General features: G+C 50.6%; 1 protein-coding gene across 1 annotated transcript; it reads right to left on the reverse strand.

The window, feature by feature from the left end:
• Nucleotides 1-5,189: 5,189 nt before the first annotated feature.
• On the reverse strand, nt 5,190-19,647 carry ACP7 (acid phosphatase 7, tartrate resistant (putative)). Its single transcript, XM_005890546.2, has 12 exons — nt 19,425-19,647; nt 15,118-15,318; nt 14,625-14,807; nt 13,387-13,510; nt 13,106-13,168; nt 12,891-13,005; nt 12,682-12,789; nt 12,535-12,592; nt 12,372-12,439; nt 12,178-12,249; nt 7,333-7,470; nt 5,190-5,949 (listed from the first exon to the last, which is right to left on the reverse strand). The coding sequence occupies exons 1-12, from the start codon at nt 19,543-19,545 to the stop codon at nt 5,884-5,886; spliced, it is 1,317 nt and encodes a 438-aa protein (XP_005890608.1). The 5' UTR covers nt 19,546-19,647; the 3' UTR covers nt 5,190-5,883.
• Between the last annotated feature and the right edge of the window lie 2,331 nt (nt 19,648-21,978).

The raw sequence follows: 21,978 nt of genomic DNA on the forward strand, positions 1-21,978 counted from the left end.
AGCAGCAGCAGCATGACCCTGTGGACTGAGGCCCACCAGGCTCCTCTGTCCATGGGATTTCCCAGGCAAGAATACTGGAGTGGCTTGCTATTTCCTCCTCCAGGGCATCTTCCTGACCCAGGGATCGAAACTGTGTCTCCTGCATTGCTGGGGGATTCTTTACCACTGAGCCATCTGGGAAACTATATTTAGGCTGTATTGCGTCTTGGTTGTGGCATATGGGATCTAGTCCCCCAACCAGGGTTTGAAGCTGGGCCTCCTGCATTGGGAGAGTGGAGTCTTAGCCACTGGACCACTAGGGTAGTCCCCTGGTATGTTTTACTTTAAATCATCCCTGGATTACTTGTAGTAACTAATACAGTGTAAATACTATGTAAATAGTTGTAAATGCTATGGAAATAGCTGCCAGGATCCAGCAAATTCGAGGTTTGCTTTTTGGAACTTTCTGGAATTTTTTTTCTGGATATTTTCCATCCGTGGTTGGTTGAGTTGAAGGATGCAGGACTGTAGCCAACTGTGTACAGTTCCACTCAGAGCATTCCAGGAAAAGCAAATCTATAGTGACAAAGAGCAGATGAGTTGCTGCCTGAAGCTGAGAGAGACAGGGAAGCATTAACTGCAGTTATGGGGGACGCTTTGGGGTGCAGAAATGTTCTGATTCTTGATTTTGATGGTGGTTTCACGGGAATACACATCTGTCAAAACTCATCGTGATGGGAGGAGACCTATGGCTGATTCATGTTGATGTTTGGCAGAAACTAACACGATATTGTAGAACAATTATCCTCCAATTAAAAATAAATACATGTAATTATTAAAAAAACTCGTGGCTGTTTCTCAAACACACAGGCTCAGTCCTGCCTCAGGGCCTTTGCACCTGCTGGTCCCTCTGCCTGGATCACTCTTCCAGGTCTGTACTTTGACCGACTCCCTGTCCTCTGGCTCAAATGTCACCTCTTCAGAGAGGCCTTCCCTGGATACCACATCGAAAGCACTCTTTCCATTCCCACATGTTAATTTCAGTGTATTTTCTTCACAGTGCTGATCACCATCTGGAACTGTCCTGTGATGCCATTTTGGTTTTCATGATTTCTTCTCTACACCCCTCCCTCCAGTAGAAGTCAGGCTTCACAAGGGCCACCACCATGTCTCCAGCACGTGATCATAGTAGGTGCATAGTTGTTTTTTGTTTTTGTTCTTGTTTTTTTGGCTATGCCATGTGGCATGTGGAACTTTCCTGCCCAGGGACTGAACTCCCGCCCTCTGCATTGGAAGTGTGGAGTCCTTACTATTGAACCACCAGAGAAGTCTCGCGTGGTTCTTGCAATCCACAGAAACCATGTCTGGCTGATTTAAGCAATGCAGGACTTTATTAATTAAAATATTTGTCAATGACTGAATCTAGAGACCTGCAGCTTCCTCCTTCTAATCTCTCCATAGTGCCCCCCCCCACCCCACAACCAGACATCCCAGGAGCTTTCCAGGCCCTGATGTCCTTTTTGGGAGCACTCACAGCCCCCTTCCCATTCAACCTCCCTACACCTCCCTCCCTGCCCCCACCTGCCAGGCAGACATCTGTGTAACTTGAGCCTTGCTCAAGCTTTGCAAGGCTTGAAGCCTCAGGGTCTCCGGCTTGCAACCTGTCACTTCCTGTGTGGGTCACACGTCACAGTGTTGCAATGAGCCGTGCATGCCTTATGTCCTACGTACCCAGCCGTGGCAGCCCCTAGGGCTGAGCAACTTTATCTGATTCACCGAAATCACTATCATTTCTGTCATTCACCTGCTCCCTCAGCATCAGGTGCCGTGATTGAAATTTACCTGTATTTTTGCTGCCTTCCTTCCTTCCTTCAACCAATGTTTGTTGAGCAACTACTGTGAATCACGTGCTGGGGCTGCAGGGGTAAACAGAACCAGCAGAAAACCCTGCACCCTGGAAGCTCACATTCTGAAGGAGGAGGTAAAGAATAAATGGTTAGGGACTTACTTGGTGATCTGGCTAAGACTGCTCTCCCAATGCAGGAGGCCTGGGTTTGATTCCTGGTCAGGGAACTAGATACACATACCACAACTAAGACCCAGAACAGAAAAATAGATAAACAGATATTTAAAAAAAGAATAAATGATTAAACATCTATCCATATAGGTCAGTGTCTGAGTGCTCTGAAGGAAAATAAAGTAGGGAGAGTTCTCTGCTGGCCTAGTGGTTAGGATTTCAGGTTTTCACTGCTATGGCCTGGGTTCAGTTCCTAGTCAGGGAACTGAGATCTTGCAAGTTGCATGGTGTGGCCAAAAAAGAAAGAAAAGAAAGCAGGGAAAGGGGATGGGAGGAGGGGGCTGAGGATGCTGGTTTTGACAAGGCGGTCCAAGAGGGACCAAAAGGGTGAGATTAGAGAAGAGACCTGAAGGAGGGCAGGGATGGAGCCAGGCAGATCCCTGGGGGCAGCCTCCCAGGGAGAGGAACAAGCCCTGCAAATGTGAGAGGGTGACCTGATCTATTTGAGGCCAGCCTCCCAGGCGGCGCTAGTGATAAAGAACTCGCCTACCACTTTAGGAGACAGAAGGGATACGGGTTTGATCCCTGGGTCAGCAAGATCCCCTGGAGGAGGGCATGGCAACCCACTCTAGTATTCTTGCCAGAGAATCCCATGGACAGAAGAGTCTGGAGGGCTATGGCCCATAGCGTTGCAGAGTCAGACACGACTGAAGGGACTTAGCATGCATACACGCACGGGGCTGGAGCAGAGTGGCAAGGGGCAAGTGGTGGGAGATGAGCACAGGGAGGTGAAGGCAGTAAGCTGATTGGGGTGGGCTATGGGGAGAGCTCTGGCTCCCCAACTCCAGTGACCATAGGAATGTATGTAGGGAACAGACTATGGAGTGGGGACGGTGGGGGTGGGGAAGCGGGGGAGACCAGGGGGGCCAGGTGACAGGACAAGGGTGGGAGTCTTGTAGGTGGGAGGGGAAAAACGAATTCTAGATAGATTTTAAAAGTCAAAGCCAGGGGATTTCCCTGGTGGTCCAATGGTGAAGACGCCATGCTTCCAACGTGGGGGTGTTCGGGTTCAATCCCTGCTCGGGGAACTAAGATCCCACATGTTGATCAGTCAGAAAAAAAAGCCAACAGTGTTTACTACCTAATTAAACCTGGGATGAGAGAAAAAGAGGAGTCAGGGACAACACCAAGGCTTTCAACCTCATTTAATCCCAAGGACACCCCACAAAGTACAATCACCCTTTTGTTACAGGTGAAGAAATAGAGGTTCAGAGAGGGCTGGCGATTCCACACCCCACAGGATGTGGCAGAACGGAGATTCGAACCCGGTTTCTGCCTGGTGGTCAGTGCCAGGCCAACGGAACATGCCAGACCTACACGGACATCAACTCAGTCTTTGGTCACAGCGTGCAATGAGTGACTGCCCCACTGGTCACTCGATGGGCTTGGTGCCTCCCTCTGTGGCGTTCTCTTGCTGCTTGTCATCCGTATTGTGTAACCACATTTCCCTGCCGGCCCTCGGGCTCCCAGAGGATCTTACTGGGCTGCTTCATCTCTGTCCCTGGCATTCCCTGGCTGGAGCCTGACACGTGGCAGCCTTCATTAAGGCACAAGTATTTATTAACCTCAAGAATTTATCTAGTGCTGGGCTGCGCTGGAGTGAGCCCTGAGCATCGCCCTTGTGGGGTTGACAGCCCAGTGGGGGAGACAGACCCACCCCCAGACAGTGACAGTCCAGACTGGGCAGGGCCCCCACTCAGCCTGAGAAGGGGTCTGGGAGGAATTGGTGGAGGTAAGGGACCCATGAATGAACAAGATGGCCTTGGTCTCCACCCTCACAGATGGCCCCCAGCCCAGCGAGGCAAACTGACAGTGAACAGGGTAATCGATCAGTCGATGAGCAAATAGCAGAATGCTAAGAGTTGGACATGAAGTAAAACAGGATGAGACAGAGTGTGACTGTGACCCTTTAGCTGGGGTTGTCGGGGAAGGCCGAGCCCTGAGGCTGAGCAGATGCAGCCCCGAATGAGCGGAGGGAGGGCACTCACAGGCTGAAGAGCCAGTGCACAGGGCCGGGGGCTGACAGTGAGAGAGAGCTTGGTGCTCAAGAAAGTGCAAGGAGGGAATTCCCTGGCCGTCCAGGGTTTGAGACTCCCTACTTCCACTGCCCAGGGTGCGGGTTCTATCCCTAGTCAGGGAACTAAGGCCTTCCCTGGTGGCTCAACAGTAAATAATCCACCTGCCAATACAGGAGATAGGGGTTCAATCCCTGGGTGGGGAAGATCCCCTGGAGAAGGAAATGGCAACCTACTCCAGTATTCTTGCCTGGGAAATCCCATGGACAGAGGAGCCTGGTGGACTAGTCCATGGGGTTGCAAAGAGTCAGACATGACTTAGTGACTAAACAACAGGGCACTAAGATACCACATGCTGTGCAGCCAGCAAGTACTGACTAAAATAAAGGTAAATAAATAGAGCCAAGACATTAAAAAAAAAAAACCTAAAAAAAAACGCTGCAAAGAGCCTTGGGCAGAGTGGGTGCTGGGTGGGAAAAAGATCTGAGGAGGCTGAAACCGCAATGGACGAAGCGATGTGCTGTCAGCCTGCAGAGCTAGGAACTCACTGGCTTCACTCAGGAGAGCCCTCATCCTTGAGGCCAGAGTCCAGCCTTTGCCTAAGACTTCTGGAGTCAGGTCCTGCCCATCACCAGCTCAGAACTCTCCTGTGGCTCCATGTCACTCAGGATAAAGGACAGAGACCGCCTTGTGACCCACAATGTCCCATGTGATCTGCCCTTGTCACTTCTCTGTTTTCATCCCTACTCTTCCTCTTACTCTGGCTCCATCACCCTGGTGTCTCCACTGATGCTCTGATGTGTTTCTGCCCCACAGCCTTTGCACTGGCTGTTCCTCTGCCTGGACCGCTCTGCCCATGTGACTCCTCCTTCAGACCTAAATATCACCCTCTCAGTGAGGTCTCCTGACCATCCTCGTGAAAACTGCCACTGTCCCCTCCCGTGACTTTCCATCCCCTTCCTGCCTTTGCTGTGTGCTTCATCACCATTTACCCTGTTATGTGCTTTACTTATCTATGGTGCTTGCTGTCTGACACCCTGGATAGAATTTCAGCTCCATGAGGGCAGACATCTCTGCGCTGTTCACTGCATGGAGAACAGGTCCTGGCACATAATAGGCACTCAATAAATAACGATCGACTACAGAAAAGGAAGAGGCGAAACAGAAGGAGGGGGAAATTTTTAAAGGGAGGAAAACAGCAGGTCTGTCCCAGCTGGCAGTTTGGAGTGTTAACACTTGCCCGCTTCCAGGATAACTCGGTGGCAGGCTGGGAGACTGAGGCACGGACCACACTGGCTAGCTCCCCTTGGGCTCTTGGAGCCAGACAGGATTGGCACGGAGGGCCGGCCTGGAAGAGAAAGTCGCTGGCGCCACCTGCTGGACAGTGGTGTCATGACAGCTGTGCCCACCCTGCTGACTTGGGGCTAGTAAGGGCCTTTGCTAGGTAGGCAGGAGGAGACAGCCCAGAGGAGGCCATCACCAGCAGAAGTTCAGAGTCCAGGGAGACACGGCCATAAGCCTCTTTATTCCCGAGGCCCTGTGGACACTCCGCCCAATCAGTGCTATGCAGGAGGGCAGGACGGTGCCACCCATGACCTGTCTTGCTTCACTCTCCCTGTACATACACCTGCTCTCCCAACCCAGCAGGCTGGGACCCCCAGCTCTCTGGGAGGTGAGAGCTGCTCCAGCTCTCTCGGGGCTGCATCCACCCTCCGTGGTGCCAAGGACGGCAGAGGAGTCAAGGCCCGCCCCGACTCCCTTCTAGGGCCTGGCAGCAAGGCCTGGGGTTCCTGATGAGAGCTGTCTCCATTCCTAGAGGTACATCATCCGGCCAAGCAGGGGTCTCACCACCCAGACATCGTCCACAATCTTCCCATCCTGCAAGGGACAAAAAAAAAAAGGAGGAAATGAGGGCTGAAAGCCCAGATTCTGGGGCCAAGTGGCCTGGGTTCAGATCCCAGCTCTGTCACTGATAAGCTGTGTGACTTTGAACAAGTGGCTAGACCTCTCTGAGCCTCAGTTTTCCTCATCTGGAAAGAGAGGATGTAGTACGCACATCATAGATACTGTTAGAATTAAGTGAGGTATTTGGAAAAGGCTTAAAAGGGAGCCTGGCACATGGAAAGGACTGGGTAAGTGTAGGCTGTTACTATTAGAGCACAAACCCCAGAGTGAGACAAAACTCACTTTATATGCCAGCAAAGCCACCCTCTGTGGCCTACAGCACATGATCCAACTCTGAGCCTGACTTCCATATTCTATTGTGTTTGGGTTGGCCGGAAAGTTTGTTTGCGGTTTTCATTAAGATGTTTAGAAAAAGCCCAATGAACTTTTTGGCCAACCCAATAAAAAGTGGGGAGAACTGAATAGATAATACACACAAGTGCCTGACCCTGTATGGGCCACACAATAAATGGTAGCTACTTATCGTAAAAAGAATATGGTCTTTGTGGTCGTTTCTGTAACCTCTGGCTGTGCAATCCTGGGAAAATTACTTGCCCTCTCTGAGCCTCTGTTCTCTTAGCTGTAAAATGGAAATAAAATGTGCCCCATAGTATTATTGTGGTGATTAAAGGGACTAAATATAAGGCATTGAGCTCAGGGTTTGGTGCACAATAGTGTTCAATCAATCATAGTTATTAGTGCTATTTTAAAATTACAATGGAAAAAATACAGAAAGGTAAGCCATGATTATATGGGTCCATCTAAGCTTAAGCCATGGGGCTTTCTAGATGGCACAAGTGGTAAAGTTTTCACTTGCTAATGCAAGAGGCACAAGAAACTCGGGTTTGATCCCTGGGTCGGGAAGGTCCCCTGAAGTAGGAAATGGCAACCCACTCCAGTATTCTTGCCTGGGAAACCCCATGGGCAGAGGAGCCTGGCGGGCTACAGTCTGTGGGGTTGCACACACATCATATTGGTTTCCCTCTGCCTGCCTCCCACCTACTTTTTCCTTCCCCTGCTTCATGTTGATAAATCCCTTTAGAACTGACCGTGTTTTAGAAACCATTCTGAGCACTTTCTATGTAATAAGTCATTCAACCCTCGTTCAATCCTCTGAGGCAGAAACTATTAACATCCCCATTTTGCAGATAGGAAAATTGTGGCTCAGAGTTGCTTGAGGTTATCCAGCTGGTAAGTAGCAGAGGCAAGATTTGAACCCAGGATCTCCAGCTCTCAAGTCCACTTTTTAAACCACTTGACTCCAGAACGCACTGGGCCTGCTCTCTCAGGCAGGTGATCGGGCCACTGCTCACTGACCTGGTCATCAGACACCTGCTGGATGTGGACATGGGTCCCGTTGAGGATGTGCAACCGTGTGTACCCGTACTCTTTCACACGCAGGGCGCTCCAGGGCCGCGGGAAGAGGGTGAAGGGGGTGAGCAGCTCCTCACAGCCCTGCTGGAAAGAGTCATTTAGCCCCAGGGCTGGGGCAGGTGAAGTACCCTCTGGGGAGCAGAAAAGACCTGCCAGGTGGGATCCTGCCACCCCCAGGGAAGACAAAGCTGGTTAAGACTTGACCTTGGTAACACATACAACTGAGTGTTTTGACCCAGCCAGGCTTTCTGTGCCCCGAGTCTTGGACTTAGACAACAGTGCGTGGTTGTACAAGACTGTCCACTGAAGCATTTTCCGTAAAAGCTCTGAGCTGGAAGACAGCCAAATGCCCATCAGTAAGGGTCAGTTAAATAAATTAGAGCGTAGCCATCACAGAGAGGGGCAGTATAGAAAGATGGCGAAGATGTATTGTTAAGGGGAAAATGCAATTCACAGAATAGAAGAAATCGGTGGCTTTCAACCCTCGCTGCAGAGTAGACCCTCCAAGAAAGCTTTTAAAATCATCATTGCCTGGGAGAGAGGAAGTGTTTATCCTTGCAGTATAAAACTAGGTGATGTGAGCAGGAAGGATGAGGGAGCTTAAAAAAAAAAAAGAAAGAAAAATCACCATGTTGCAGCCATCTCTGTAATAACTGCTGGAAGCAAGAACCATCAATGGATGGTCAAAGTAGCGGCGAAAGTATGAGGAATAGCAGGATATTTGCATAGTCTCCAAGTAGCTCCGGGAGACACTTGTTAACTTTAAAGGGGAAAATCATAAGTATGGTGCAAGAGATGCGTAAACCGAGGCTTAAAGACATACCATGCACTTCCTCATAGGATACACTGAAAAGAACACAGTACTGGGGACTTCCCTGCTGGTCCAGTGGTTAAGAATCTGCCTGGCAACGCAGGGGATGCACATTCAATCCCTGGTCAGGGAACTAAGACCCCGGATGCTGCAAAGCAACTGAGCCCACACATCACAACTAGAGACTCAGTATGTAACAAAAGATCGTGCATGATGCAGTGAAGATCTGACTGCGGCAACTAAGATCTGATGAGGCCAAATAAGTAAATATCAAAACAAACACACAGGCAAAACCAGTATCACTTTTGTGTGTTCTTATAACAAATGTGTAACTTCAACCTAATCAAACCCACACTGAGAGTCTACCAAACAACACTGCTGCGCTCTTCAAATTTTTCAAAGTCTTGAAGAATGCAGAAAGAAGGGAAAATGTTTCTGACTAAAGGAGGGGAAAGAAACAAGACACAATAATAGAACGTATGATCTTAAACTAGATCCTGGAGCAGAAAAAAAAAAAATCTTTCAAGGACATGAATAGGACAATTGGATAAATCTGAATGAGACTGGATGATGGTATAGTATCAATTGTTAACTACTTGAATCTATTATACTGTACTGATGTAAGAGAATGTCCTCATTTTTTTAGGAAACACAGATGGAAGGATAAAAGGACATCATTTCTGCAGCTGAACTCTTCACTGGATCTGCAAATGATAGTGAAACTGTACACACACATACACACACACGCGTGCACACACATATCGAGAGAGAGACAGAGACAGAAATAGAGATTGAAACAAGAATGGTTAAATGTTCACAACACCAAGGCCAAGCCCTCAGCTTCTGGTGTTTGTCCTGGGGTTGGGCCAGGGCATCAAAGATTTAAAACCTCCCTAGGTAATTCTAACATGCATCAAGGCTGAGAACTGCTAGGGTATGAAAGATGATCCGAGATGTTTTTAAAAAGTGGGTGATGGGACTTCCCTGGTGGTCCAATGGTTAAGAATTTGCCTCCCATTGGAGGGGATGTGGGTTCGATCCCTGGTCAGGGAACTAAGATCCCACATACTGTGGGGCAACTAAGCCCATCTGACACACAACTCGGGAAGCCTAGGCACTGCAACTAGAGAAAGCTTTCATGCTGCAATGTTGAGCAACACCGCCCCCCCCCCATGCACTGCAACAAAAATCCAGAGTAGCCAAAAAAAATGAAAAGTGGGTGATGTACTAATACATCTCTATTGAGACACTGACTAATTTGCATACACAGAAAATATTCTCAAATGCCACCCAAGAGACGTAACCATTGAGAGTGGGACTCAGTGGTAAAGAACTTGCCTGCCACTGCAGGAGACACAAGAGACATGACTTCGGTGCTTGGGTCAGGAAGATTCCCTGGAGGAGGGCATAGCAACCCACTCCAGTATTCTTGCCTGGAGAATCCCTGTGGACAGAGGAGCTTGGCAGGTTACAGTCCATGGGGTCGCAAAGAGTCAGACATGACTAAAGTGACTTAGCAAGAAGGATGTGGATGGCTGCATCTCCTGTCTGAATTTTTATCACAAGAAGTGCTTCCTTCAGATCAGATCAGATCAGATCAGTCGCTCAGTCGTGTCCGACTCTTTGTGACCCCATGAATCGCAGCACACCAGGCCTCCCTGTCCATCACCAACTCCCAGAGTTCACTCAGACTCACGTCCATCGAGTCAGTGATGCCATCCAGCCATCTCATCCTCTGTCTTCCCCTTTTCCTCCTGCCCCCAATCCCTCCCAGCATCAGAATCTTTTCCAATGAGTCAACTCTTCGCATGAGGTGGCCAAAGTACTGGAGTTTCAGCTTTAGCATCAGTCCTTCCAAAGAAATCCCAGGGCTCATCTCCTTCAGAATGGACTGGTTGGATCTCCTTGCAGTCCAAGGGACTCTCAAGAGTCTTCTCCAACACCACAGTTTAAAAGCATCAGTTCTTTGGCGCTCAGCCTTCTTCACTGGATCTCACTAATGTGTTGTTGCTTAGTCACCCAGTCGTGTCTGACTCTTTACAACCCCATGAACTGCAGCACGCCAGGCCTCCCTGTCCCTCACCATCTTCCGAAGTTTGCCCAAGTTCATGTCCATTGCATTGCTGATGCCATACAGCCATCTCATCCTCTGATGCCCTCTTCACCTTCTGCCCTCAATCTTTCCCAGCATCAGGGACTTTTCCAATGAGTTGGCTGTTGGCATCAGATGACCAAAATACTGGAGCTTCAGCTTCAGCATCAGTCCTTCCAATGAGTATTCAGGGCTGATTTCCCTTAAGATTGACAGGTTTGATCTCCTTGCTGTCCAAGGGACTCCCAAGAGTCTTCTCCAGGACCACAGTTCAAAAGCATAAATTCTTTGGTGCTCCACCTTCTTTATAGTCCAACTCTCACAGCCATGTGTGACCACTGGGAAGACCGCTAATTTGTAAAATCAGCTTAAAAAATAAGCCCTCACTTCTTGTGGAAGTGATTGACTCCAAGGCTGCTGGGAGTGAGAGTGAATGGGACACAAGATATTCCTGGAGCACCTTGTGGAGCCAAAAAGTAAGAAAGAGCCCACAAAATGACAGGGACACTTTGGAAGGATGCGGGACCTGATCTGAAGAGTTCCCAGTGGCCAGAGTGAGAGCCCATACACAGCAGCATCAGTAGCAGGAGCACTGGATTATAACCCACAGGAGGAAATAATTCCCCATGCGGCCACACTGGTGCAAATCCATAACTAACCAACCAACTAAATGGGGCAGAAGGGACAACCCTTCCTCACAGGAGGTTGCTAACTAATAAATCAGGGAGAAACAAGGGAAATAGATGATTCCCAGCCGAATGCCCCAGTGATCACTGTTGCAGGCAAGACCCACTGATGGATTCAAACATTAGTAAGTGGAGACTTCCCTGGTAGTCCAGTGGCTAAGACTCTGAGCTCCCAGTGCAGGGATCCTGAGTTTGATCCCTGGTTGGGGAACTAGATTCACACGCCTCAACCAAGAGCTCAAATGCCGCAACTAAAAATTCCAAGTGCTGCAGCTGAAAAAAAAAGAAAAAGAAAAGAAAGATTCTATGTGCCCCAACTAAGACCTGGAACAGGCAAACAGATTTAAAAAAGAAAATAGTGGGTGAAAGTTGGAGGAGAAACAACTTTTGCAGGGTCTAAAAGCATCTCCCCCAAGATGTTTATCAGCCAAAAGGGAAATACAGCAAGTTGATGGTGGAAGAACATCCTTACACAGGTGATTCAGAGAAAGTCCTCCAGGAATGAGACACTGTGAGGACCTGGACCCCTCGGTATGATGTGCTGAGGACACAACCATCACTTGTGATCCTCTGGCCCCAAACGCGTAATCTGCATCTTGGCATGAGAAAGTATCAGACAAACCCAGATCCACGGGCATTCAGGAAAAAAAAAAACAGAAACAAACAACTGGCCAGAATGAAAGACAAGGGAAGATGGAGGAATAGTCACAGATGGGAGGAGACTAAGGAGACACAATGAAGAAGGAAATGACAACCCATTCCAGTATTCTTGCCTAGAAAATTCCATTGACAGAGGAGCCCGGTGGGCTACCGTCCACGGGGTCACAAAGAGTTGGCTGCGACTGAGCACAAGGAGACACAAAAACCAAATACAGTGGAGGATGAGCTGGTGCAACGTGAATAAAGGCTGGAGTCCAGTTACAAGGATAATAATAAGCCCTCTGTTCTCGATCCGACCAGCAGACCTGGGCAAGCACCCCCTGCCCCTGCCACTTACTGAACCTGTGACTTCTAAGGAGTATTTTACTCTTAGCTTCTGTTTCTGCATCTGTGCGATGGGCACACTACTAGATACATCTAACCCTCTAAGAGATGCCAGCTGAATAAAGGAGGAGGCACCCACGCTGGTACAGGTGCCACCCTCAATAGATCAGAGGTCAAAGGCAACATCCCACCCCACCCCACCCCGCCCTGCTCACGGCGGATCCTGTGATGATGTGGACAGGGCCTCGAGGGTGGGTGTAGGGCATCTCTTGGCTGCCATTAAGTACCTGGAGAAGTGACAAGGTGGAGAGGGTGTGTCACACCGGCCAGGCCCCCGGGGATCTGGCTGAGGGGGTCCACTGACACCACCAGCCCCATGGGTCTCAGCCCTCCCGGGGGCCTCCCTCACCTGGTAGTTGTAAATCGGCCACAGGCGTTCATATGAGTGCTCATGGGCCCACAGCTGCAGGTCAACCCCTGAGACAAAGCAAGAGGGGTTCAGGCCTCTGAATCCAGGAGAGAAGGGAGGCGGGGCCTCAAGAGTCCTGGGGTGGAGCAGGGGGGTCACTCACCATATTTGTAAAAAAGATCCTCCAACCCATAGAACTTGCCACGGAGGCCTTTGCGAACCTAAGCAAGATGAGCAAGGAGGGGAGAGGGGCTGAGGCTCACCCCCGACCTGGATTTCAGCACCTGGTTCCCTGGGAGGGGGTGCTCACCTTGCTTTCATGCCAAGTACAGTCATCCAAATCAGCATTGGAGCAGTACATGGGCCGGTGGCCCATGGTGATGATCCACGGCCGGACCGCCCGGTTCTTATTGGCTTTCTGCAGAGAAGGGTTCAGAGTGAGGGGCGGGCGGAGCAGGGGGCAGCTGGTGATGGAGGAGGGGGTGGGGGGCACATCCCAGGGAGACATCCACAGGTTACCTGGAGGTCGCTCTCCAGCCAGTGAAACTGTCTCTCTACCAGGTGGCGGCCGTAATGGAGGAAGAAATATACCTCAGTGGAGAGGGAGATGATGTGTGCGGGTCCCAGATCCCAGCTGGAAGGGTCAAGGGCAGGGGTCAGAGGTGAGGGTCTCCTCTGCATCTCCCATCCTTCATGGGAGGGAGGCCACTGTCCCTGCTCCCCCCTCAGATTACCTGTACCACAGGCCTTCGGTGTTCCCCGGCATGCTGAAGCGAGCTTTGTAGTTGGAGAAGTTGCTGGATAAAAGGAAGTAAAAGGGTAGGAGGGAGGGTCTGGGTGCCCCTCCCCCCACTTCCCACCATCAGGCCAAGCCTGGCTCCCAGCCCAGCCCTCATCTCCTCTCCTCTCACGTCCGTCAATGAGCTGCTGCAGTGTGAGAAACTAAGGTGAGACACTAGGAAGGACTGGTTTTGTCGGCCAGGCCCTCGCCCACCCCAAAGCCCTCGGGCCTCACTAGCGTTCCTCGTGATTCCCAGGGCAGGTCATGTAGGGTAGGCTAGCAGCCACGGGTTCGATGAGTTTCATGAACCTGTCTCCGACACGTGCATTGTCCTGATCCATGTTGTAGGCGAAGTCTCCTGGGTGGGGGTGGGGAGGTGGGGGGTGGAGGAGAGGATGAAGACCCAGACCCAGCTCTGCTGTTGCCAGAACTGAGACCTTGTTGATCAAGTCCTGGCTCCCCCTCCCGCTCAGGCATCTTCAGTCCCTACCTCACACCCAAGTGCCTAGGCACTTGGAACCGTCTCCTTAGCCTCTGGTCCCTGACATGCCTGCAGGACCCAGGACCTCGCTGGTCTCCTGTGCCCCAGCACCCCAGCCCCATCTCGTCCCTTCCCAGAGTCATGACAGCATTGAGACTGGCATGGTCTGCCCTGGCACTGGTTTTGTACCAGGCAGTGTTCCAGATGTTTTGCTTGATCAGCCGAATCCTCAAAACACCCTCTAAAGTGGATGTTATTATCATCCCCGTTTCAGATGGGGAAGCCGAGGTCCAGGGAGGTGGAGAGCTGACTCAAGGTCACAGAGCTGAGCTTAAGGATCCAGGAATCAAACCTCAGGAGTCTGATTCCAGCGTCTACTACAGCTTTGAATCATAGCCCCGATTTCCGTCTCCCATCTGGTTCCTGGCTCTCAGATCACAGCAGAAATGATCATGACAACCAACACTTATGTAGCACCTACAGCGTGGCAGTCAATGTCGACTTATTTCATCATGGTGCATGTGTACTAAGACGCTTCAGTTGTGTTCGACTCTTTGTGACCCCGTGGACTGTAGCCCGCCAGGCTCCTCTGTCCATGGGATTCTCCAAACAAGAATACTGGAGTGGGTTGCCATGCCCTCCTCCAGGGGAATCTTCCTGACCCAGGGATCGAACCCGCGTGTCTTACATCTCCTGCATTGGCAGGCAGGTTCTTTACCACTAGCGCCCCCTGGGACGTCCGTATCGTCATCACAACAGTCGGAAGAATCTAACCTAGTCTCAGCTCTTACAACAGTAATACAGAGGAGAAAACCAATGCACGTAGCTCTAAGTGCCAGACTGATTTTAACCCGGGAGCCCAGTTAACCGCGACAGCATCCCCATAGCCAGTCTCTTCCCCCGTCCCTTTGGAACCACGCTGGCCCCGGCTCCCGGCCCCTTGCAGTCCTGGCGTTACCTCCCACCCCATACCTAGCAGATGCCTCCTCACCCACATGAAGAATAGCGTCGTACATGCCCTGCTGGGTGTCCCGGCGCAGTCGGGGGAGGGCCCTCGGATTGTCGGCCCCCAGGTCCCCAAACACAGCCAGGCGCGGGCTCCAGTGGGGTCCCTTCTTCAAGGCCCGGAAGCGGAAGCGACGGCTCCAGCCCTGAGCACTGCCACAGCGGTAAACTGAGGGGAGAGGAAAACGTCAAAGTCTGCCGGGGCTGGGGGGTGGGGGGAGCGCCCCAGGGTGTCTCCTTCACCCCCATCCATCTTCAATTGGTGGGGGGACTGAATGGGTCTAACCCATGCCCCTTCTGACCACCTCACCCCAGGTCTCCAGCCTTCCGTTTTCATCCCAGGGTCTCATACAATAGGCTTGCAGGTAAGCAGAGAGGGTACCAGCCTGCCTGAGCCACCTGCCAATAGTAGCTGTTAGCCCACATCCCACTTCTCCTCCCATTCGCCCTTCAACACCCGGCCCCAGGGCACCTCTCACCATACTGGACCCCTGGCAGCAGCCCCTGCAGGGTGACTCGGTGTATGTAGAGCTTCCGCCGGAGAATGCCCCCATCCACAAAGAGGCTGAAGGTGCCCTGAGCCTGGAAGGGCAGGGGCCCAGAAGGCTGCAGCCCATACTGCACTTCAGAGGGCACCGGGACCCGTGTGGTCCAGGTTACAGTCATGGAGCCTGGCTCACCTGGAGAGAGAGGCAAAGGAGGTTCGGCAGTGAGGCCTGGGTAGACGTGGGGAGAGATGTGCAGAGAGTGAGAGGCTGTTGAACATTTACGAGTTAAGGACACAGGTTCCGGAGCTTCCCAAGTTCAATCCCTACTTCACCATTTCCAAGCTGTGCTTTCCTTGGGCAAGTCACTGCAGTTCTCTGAGCCTCAGTTTCCTTGTTGGTAAAATGGGATAATAATAGTATCTTCCCTATAGGGTTCTTTGAGGCTTAGATGAATAAATAAGAGGAAAGCACTTGAAACAGTGTCTGGTACAGTCAGGGTTACATGAGTGGATGGATATTATTATAAATGGTGTTACTATGTGCAGGCTTGTGCCACATACTTTACACATGACACTGTTTAGGGGTTGTAAACTCAAATGTCTGGAGGCCAGTTAGGTAATATATATGGGAACAAGGGCCAGCTGTAAGGAGGAAGGCAGCAGGGAGGGGTGGAGTCTGTGACCGAGCGTAGAGCCTGCCGTTTCGGAGTGGAAACCATTGTTCAGCTCTAGGGATGGCTGCCGTGCAGGAAGCAGGCTTGGTACCAGCCAGTCTGTCAACTTCTAGAGCAAGTCTTTATACTGCTAAGTGCTACTGCTGCTAAGTCACTTCAGTTGTGTCCGACTCTGTGCGACCCCATAGATGGCAGCCCACTAGGCTCCTCTGTCCCTGGGATTCTCCAGGCAAGAACACTGGAGTGGGTTGCCATTTCCTTCTCCAATGTATGAAAGTGAAAAGTGAAAGTGAAATCGCTCAGTCGTGCACGACTCTTAGCAACCCCATGGACTGCAGCCTACCAGGCTCCTCTGTCCATGGGATTTTCCAGACAAGAGTACTGGAGTGGGGTTGCCATTGCCTTCTCCGAAATCTTTATACAGTGGTTTTCATATCCCAAGAGCACATACAAACTTTTAAGTAATAGCTTCTAATTCTTGAATGTCAGCAACCAGGGACCTCCGTCAAGGTCCAGTGGTTAAAACTCCAGCTTCTAATGTAGGGGGCCTGGGTTCGAGGGTTCAATCCCTGATGAGGGAACTAAGATTTCTCATGCCACAAGGCATGACCAGAAAAGTCAATTTGCAAACAAACAAAAGCAAATAAACAAACCCCATTAGCAACAAAATCAAGGTTTTAAAAATAACATGTGGTGTGTGTGCACAAGTGCTAGGTCGCTTCAGTAGTGTTTGACTCATTACGACCCTACGGACTGCAGCCCACCAGGCTCCTCTGCCCATGGGGTTCTCCAGGCAAGAATACCGGAGTGGGTTGCTATGCCCTTCTCTAGGGGATTTTCCCAATCCAGGGATTGAAATGGAATCTCTCATGTCTCCTGCTTTGGCAGGCGGGTTCTTTACCATTAGTGCCACCTGGGAAGCCCACCAGGTGATTCTTTTTCCTGCAACGTGTGTACAGAAGGCACGCGCACAGGTCATTCATGGCAGCACTGTTTGTAACTGCAAAATATCGGAAACCACAGACATGCCCCTACATAGGAGCGTAACTTAAGGAACTATCTAACATCCGTACCCAGGAGCACTTCACAGCTGTCGGAAAGGAAGACGATGAACTCTAGGAACCAGTATAGAATGACGTCCAGGACACAACGTTAACAGAAGCAATGTACGAAAGAGTGTCTATAGGCATCTATTCTTCATGTAAGAGGGTGTAAGAGAATACACAAGTATCTGCTCATTTATTTGTGCAAGAGACGTACACCAGAAACTGAACAGCTGGATTACTTACGTGGGCTGGAATGGGGAAGGGGTAGAAAAAAGAGGGGATGGGAATGGAGTAGTTAGTCGAGAGGCAGGGGTAGGATGCTTCTCAAGTCTGTCATTTTCTTAAAACCCTGAGTCCTAGAGCTATAGTCCTGTTTCATCTTTCCTTCACACACCCCAAGAAATGAACAATTAAAGCCTTCCTAGGTTGTAGCGGGGCTTCCCAGGTGCTGCTAGTGTTCCCTGCCAATGCTGGAAACATAAGAGGTAAGAGTTTGATCTCTGTGTCAGGAAGATCCCCCTGGAGGAGGGCATGGCAACCCACCCCAGTATTCTTGCCTGAAAACTCCCATGGACAGAGGAGCCTGGCTGGCTACAGTCCATAGGGTTGCAGTGAGTCAGACACAGCTGGAGTGACTTAGCACACACGTAGGTTGTAGGGGGACGTCAATACGGAATAGAAACACTTAACAGAGGGCTGTAAGTATATCAAAAAACAGGGACCTCCCTGGCGGTCCAGTGGTTGAGAATCTGCCTTGCAATGCAGGGAACTCAGGTTTCATCTCTGGTCAGGGGACTAAGACCCCACAGGCCATGGAGCAACCCCTTTATGCTTACTCTAGCACTGAACAAATGAGTAAGTCTATTGTAGATAGAGGGAGCTTGGTTTCTCAATGTTGGAAAAAGAAGTTGCAAATGAGGAAAGAAGGCTAAAGTATACCCTTGTTGGTGGACTGAAATACTGCTGGCATTAGTAAGATCTCATGGTATCTAAAATTAGTACAAAATTTACAGTTTGAAGACCAAATATGGCAGGCTCTTAAGCCAGCCTGCCTGGATTCAAATCCCAGACTGTGTGACCTGACGTGAGACTCTTCATTGCTTTGGGCCTCAGTTTACTCTTTTGTAAAATGGAACTAACAATAGTACCTACAGCTTAAGGTCAATAAGAGGTTAAATGAGTTTTCCATCTGAATCACTTCTAAGAGTATATTTGTTATTATATCATTATTGTGTAGGCCAAACAAAGGATAGCTATGATCTCACTGGGTTTTCACAGCAGCCCTGTGAGATGGGTTTTATTTTTGTTCCAGTTTACAGAGGCCTCCAGGCAAAGTGCCTTGTCCGAGGTTACTTATCCAGCAAATGCCAAAGCCATTTCATTCATGAGGTTTCAGATTCTCAATGCAACTAACCTTTAAGAAACTACCTTAGGACTTCCTGGTGATCCAGGAGTTAAGAATCTGCCAGCCAATGCAAGGGATGCGGTTCGATCCCTGACCCAGGAAGATTCCACACGCCACAGGGCAACTGACTGAGAGCCACAACTTCTGAGCCCACACCTGCCCTAGAGCCCATGTTCTGAAACAAGAGAGTAGCCTCCTCGCTGCGACTGGAGAAAAGCCTGAGCAGCAGCGGAGACCCAGCACAGCCAAACAAATAAATAAACGAATAAATAACGAACTAAGTGAAACTACCCTAAAAGTGTCAAGGATCCAAAAAAGCAGAAAAGTCTGAGAAACTGTCACAGATAAGAGAGGACATTAAAGAGACCTTAAAAGATTTAATAAGTCAATGCCAATTTTCCCACAATATTGCTTTTCTTTTTTAAAGTGTAGTTACTTTTCATGAAAAATGTCATTTACCTTACTACTGAATAGGTTTACTATTGTTCATTTTTAATGATTGAATCAATATTTTTAAATGCCTCCATTTTAGTTTCTGATATGGCGATTGTTATGGATATAACTCACATAGGCTAAAGCTCTCTGAAGTTCTCATAATTTTTTCAGCTGTGCCAAAGCATCCTGAGACAGAAACATGTGAGAACCACTGCCACATTCCAAGTTCCCATTTGCCACTTCACAGGTTACTATTTCACTTACTCTCCACTGGGAGGTCTCACTAATATTACCCTACTGTCCAGATGAGGAGGCTGAGGCCAGAGAGGTTAAGTCACTCTCCCAAGGTCACACGGCAGATAAGCAACAAAGCTGGGTTAGAACCCAGAAGTCTGGGTGCAGAGGGTCCAGAGTCCAGGGTCTTATTACCCCCTTGCACCTCCACCCCAAGATTAAGGACCAGAAGGTATTTTGTGACAACACAATGAGCAGTTACACAATGAATAATGACAACTCCAATCCTCCAAGGAAAATGCTTACTATAGGCTGAGAACCAGAACCATTTCCCACACAGCCACATACCCTACTGCTTATAATCCCCATTTAACAGATGTGGGCAACTGAGGCTCAGGAAGACCCACCAGCCTAGACTCCCTCAGGAATCAGTGTGAAATACCAGAGCCCCCAAACCAACTGGTCCTCACTGGGAAATGCCCAGGGAGAGGTCACAGACACTTACCTGGGTAGGACAAGTGCACTTGCTCGGGGGCAGCACTGGGAGGCTTTGGGGACCCCTGGACTTCCAGGGAGAAGAAGAGGAGTAGACAGCAGCAGGTCCAGCAGGGACGAAAGGAACACATGGTAGAGGGGAGGTGGGGAGCAGGGGAAGGGAAAGGGTCCTGCAGGCATCAGCAGGAGGGGCTGAGAGGATGGGGGAAGGAGTCAGCGGGGATGGCAGGGAGGGCTTCACAGGGAGTGCTTATCCAGACTCTGGAGAGAAAACAAAAGCAAGCGTCACTCACGACTGAGAGACAAAAACCCTCTGAGCCTCACTGGATGCTAAGCACTTTGCATAGATGAACTCGTGGGAGCCCGACAACATTCCTGTATTGGTAGCCTCTGTGATCATCAGCCCCGTATCACAGATGAGGAAGTTGAGCAATGGAGTGATTCAGTGGCATGGCTCAAGTGTGAAGGAGCGGAGACTGGAACTCAGGGGTCCTGGCTGCAGAACCCTTGCTCTTATCCACCGTTCACTCCCAGTGCAAGAGGTTTGGGAATGGGATTGGGGGTGGGGCTCTCCATCCTGGGCATTCCACCCTGCCCTCAGAGATCTCATGGTCCTCTCCTCCATCCTGCAACCTTCCATCTTTGTGACTCCAATACCTCCACTCCATCCCCAGACCAACCAAGCATTTCATCCCACCTGGAGCAGCCCCATCCTCCCTGCCCCCATCTCAGCATCCCATCCTGCTGTTAGTGACCCCAATTTCTCCCTATTTCCTGGCCCTGCGCTTGCATACCCAACCTCCTTCTCCCCAGCCCTTCCCCTCCCGCTTCAGTTCGGATCTCCTGGTCATGGAGGACCTGCCTGCCAGGGCAGAGGCAGGTGGGGACTGTCAATCCGGGAACCGGGAGCTGGGGCTGGGGGTTCCCTCCGGGTCCCGGCTCACCCTCTGGGACGCCAGCTCCCAGCATGCGCGCGTCTCGGGCACCAGTGCGACGGTGGTATTTATGAGCCATCCCACCGCCCACAGCTGTCCCAGCCCCGGAAGAGCCTGCCTTCTCCAGGTGACGGCCTCCCCAGACAGCTGGGGCCCCGCGTCCCACTGGTCTGGCCGGTCCCAGGCGCCCCACGCCCACACGCAACCCCCCAAGGGCGGAGCGAAGGAAGGGGTACCCAGGAAGTTTTGGTAAACCACCGCCACCACCTCCAAGCTGGCCACCAGGTGAGCGCCCGGACCGGTAAGTCTGTGCTTGTCTCCAGGAGCCTCACCCCGCAGCTGCGGAGCCCCCAGGGCACTGACACTGGTTTCCATCTCTGGCCTTTCCGGATCCCGAGGTACTCAGGTGTTCAGGCACCTTCATCCGCGACCTGAGTTGGGGTGGGGAGATTCCCCATCCCTTTCCCTCCTCACGGGCTTTGTATTCTTGGCAGTTCCTTCCTCCTCCTCTCCAAGCTTAGTTCAGTCCTTCGCAGCTGCCGCCCCGCCCCCCGCATGCTGAAAACAGAAAATCTAAGTCCACCAATCACAATGCTGCTTCTGAGCTGTGCGACTTCGGCTGTTACTCGACCTCGCTGGGACTTGGTTTCTTCGCCTGTGAAATGACGGTGATAACAGTATGAACACTATGGTCTATGGTGAAGTTTAAACCAGTTGACACATGAAATTGCATGCTGAGAACAGGGCCTGGCCCAGAGTAAGGGCTGGATAAGAATCAGCTGTTATTTTTATGATTATTAATGTGTGAGTTCCAGAAATTGCCTTGGGATGTAGGTGGGACCGTGCTTCCCTAGTGGCTCAGACTTACCGTGGCTGAGAATCTACCTGCAATGCAGGAGACCTGGGTTTGATCCCTGGGTGGAGAAGATCCCCTTCAGGAGGGCATGGCAACCCACACCAGTATTCTTGCCTGGTGAATCCCATGGACAGAGGAGCCTGGTAGGCTACAGTCCAGGGGGGCGGACTAAGCACTAACTAACTAGGTGGGAGCCAGTGAGACCTCTCTGTAAAAGGTTTGTGACCTGTTTGAAGGTTGTAAGTGGCTTGCCACGATACCCTTGGATATTTTCCCAGAGCCTGGCTTGGACGGTAAAGAATCCACCTGCAACGTGGGAGACCTGAGTTCAATCCCTGGAGAAGGGCATGGCTACCCACTTCAGTATTCTTGCCTGGAGAATTCCACGGACAGAGGAGCTTGGCAGGCTATGGTCCATGGGGTCGCAAAGAGTCTGACATGACAGAGCGACTTTCATTCCCTCATTTTGCCAGAGCAGCAGGAAAAGTCAGAGGTCCAGGTTTTCTTTGCTTCTTCTTGTCTGACAAAATGACTCCACAATTTGGCTTTGTAAATTCAAGCAGAGCTGTATCTGCAGATTGTGGACACCAGTTTCCAAGAACAACACTGGGGGTGTGGTTCAAGATGGGCTTTTGCACTGCTTGGATTTTTCTCCACCTCCTGGAGTCTCCGTTACAGCTTAAAATGTAAAAAAAAAAAAAAAAAAAAAAAGCAGCCCTTTTAGTCAAACTCAAATAACCTCAAGACCCTGCTCACCCTCAGCAATTGTTTTT

The sequence above is a fragment of the Bos mutus genome, chromosome 18 (assembly GCF_027580195.1).
Source record: "Bos mutus isolate GX-2022 chromosome 18, NWIPB_WYAK_1.1, whole genome shotgun sequence".
Lineage (NCBI taxonomy): Eukaryota > Metazoa > Chordata > Mammalia > Artiodactyla > Bovidae > Bos > Bos mutus.

What these genes read in the sequence shown, in the direction of transcription:
- ACP7 (XM_005890546.2), bottom strand. Translation starts at nt 19,545, where the DNA reads ATGTGTTCCTTTCGTCCCTGCTGGACCTGCTGCTGTCTACTCCTCTTC. An exon ending in GGCTGGAGAGCGACCTCCAG is followed by an intron (nt 12,790 to 12,890) that starts GTAACCTGTGGA and finishes CCTTCTCTGCAG; the next exon opens with AAAGCCAATAAGAACCGGGC. An exon ending in GGATCTTTTTTACAAATATG is followed by an intron (nt 12,440 to 12,534) that starts GTGAGTGACCCC and finishes GCTTTGTCTCAG; the next exon opens with GGGTTGACCTGCAGCTGTGG.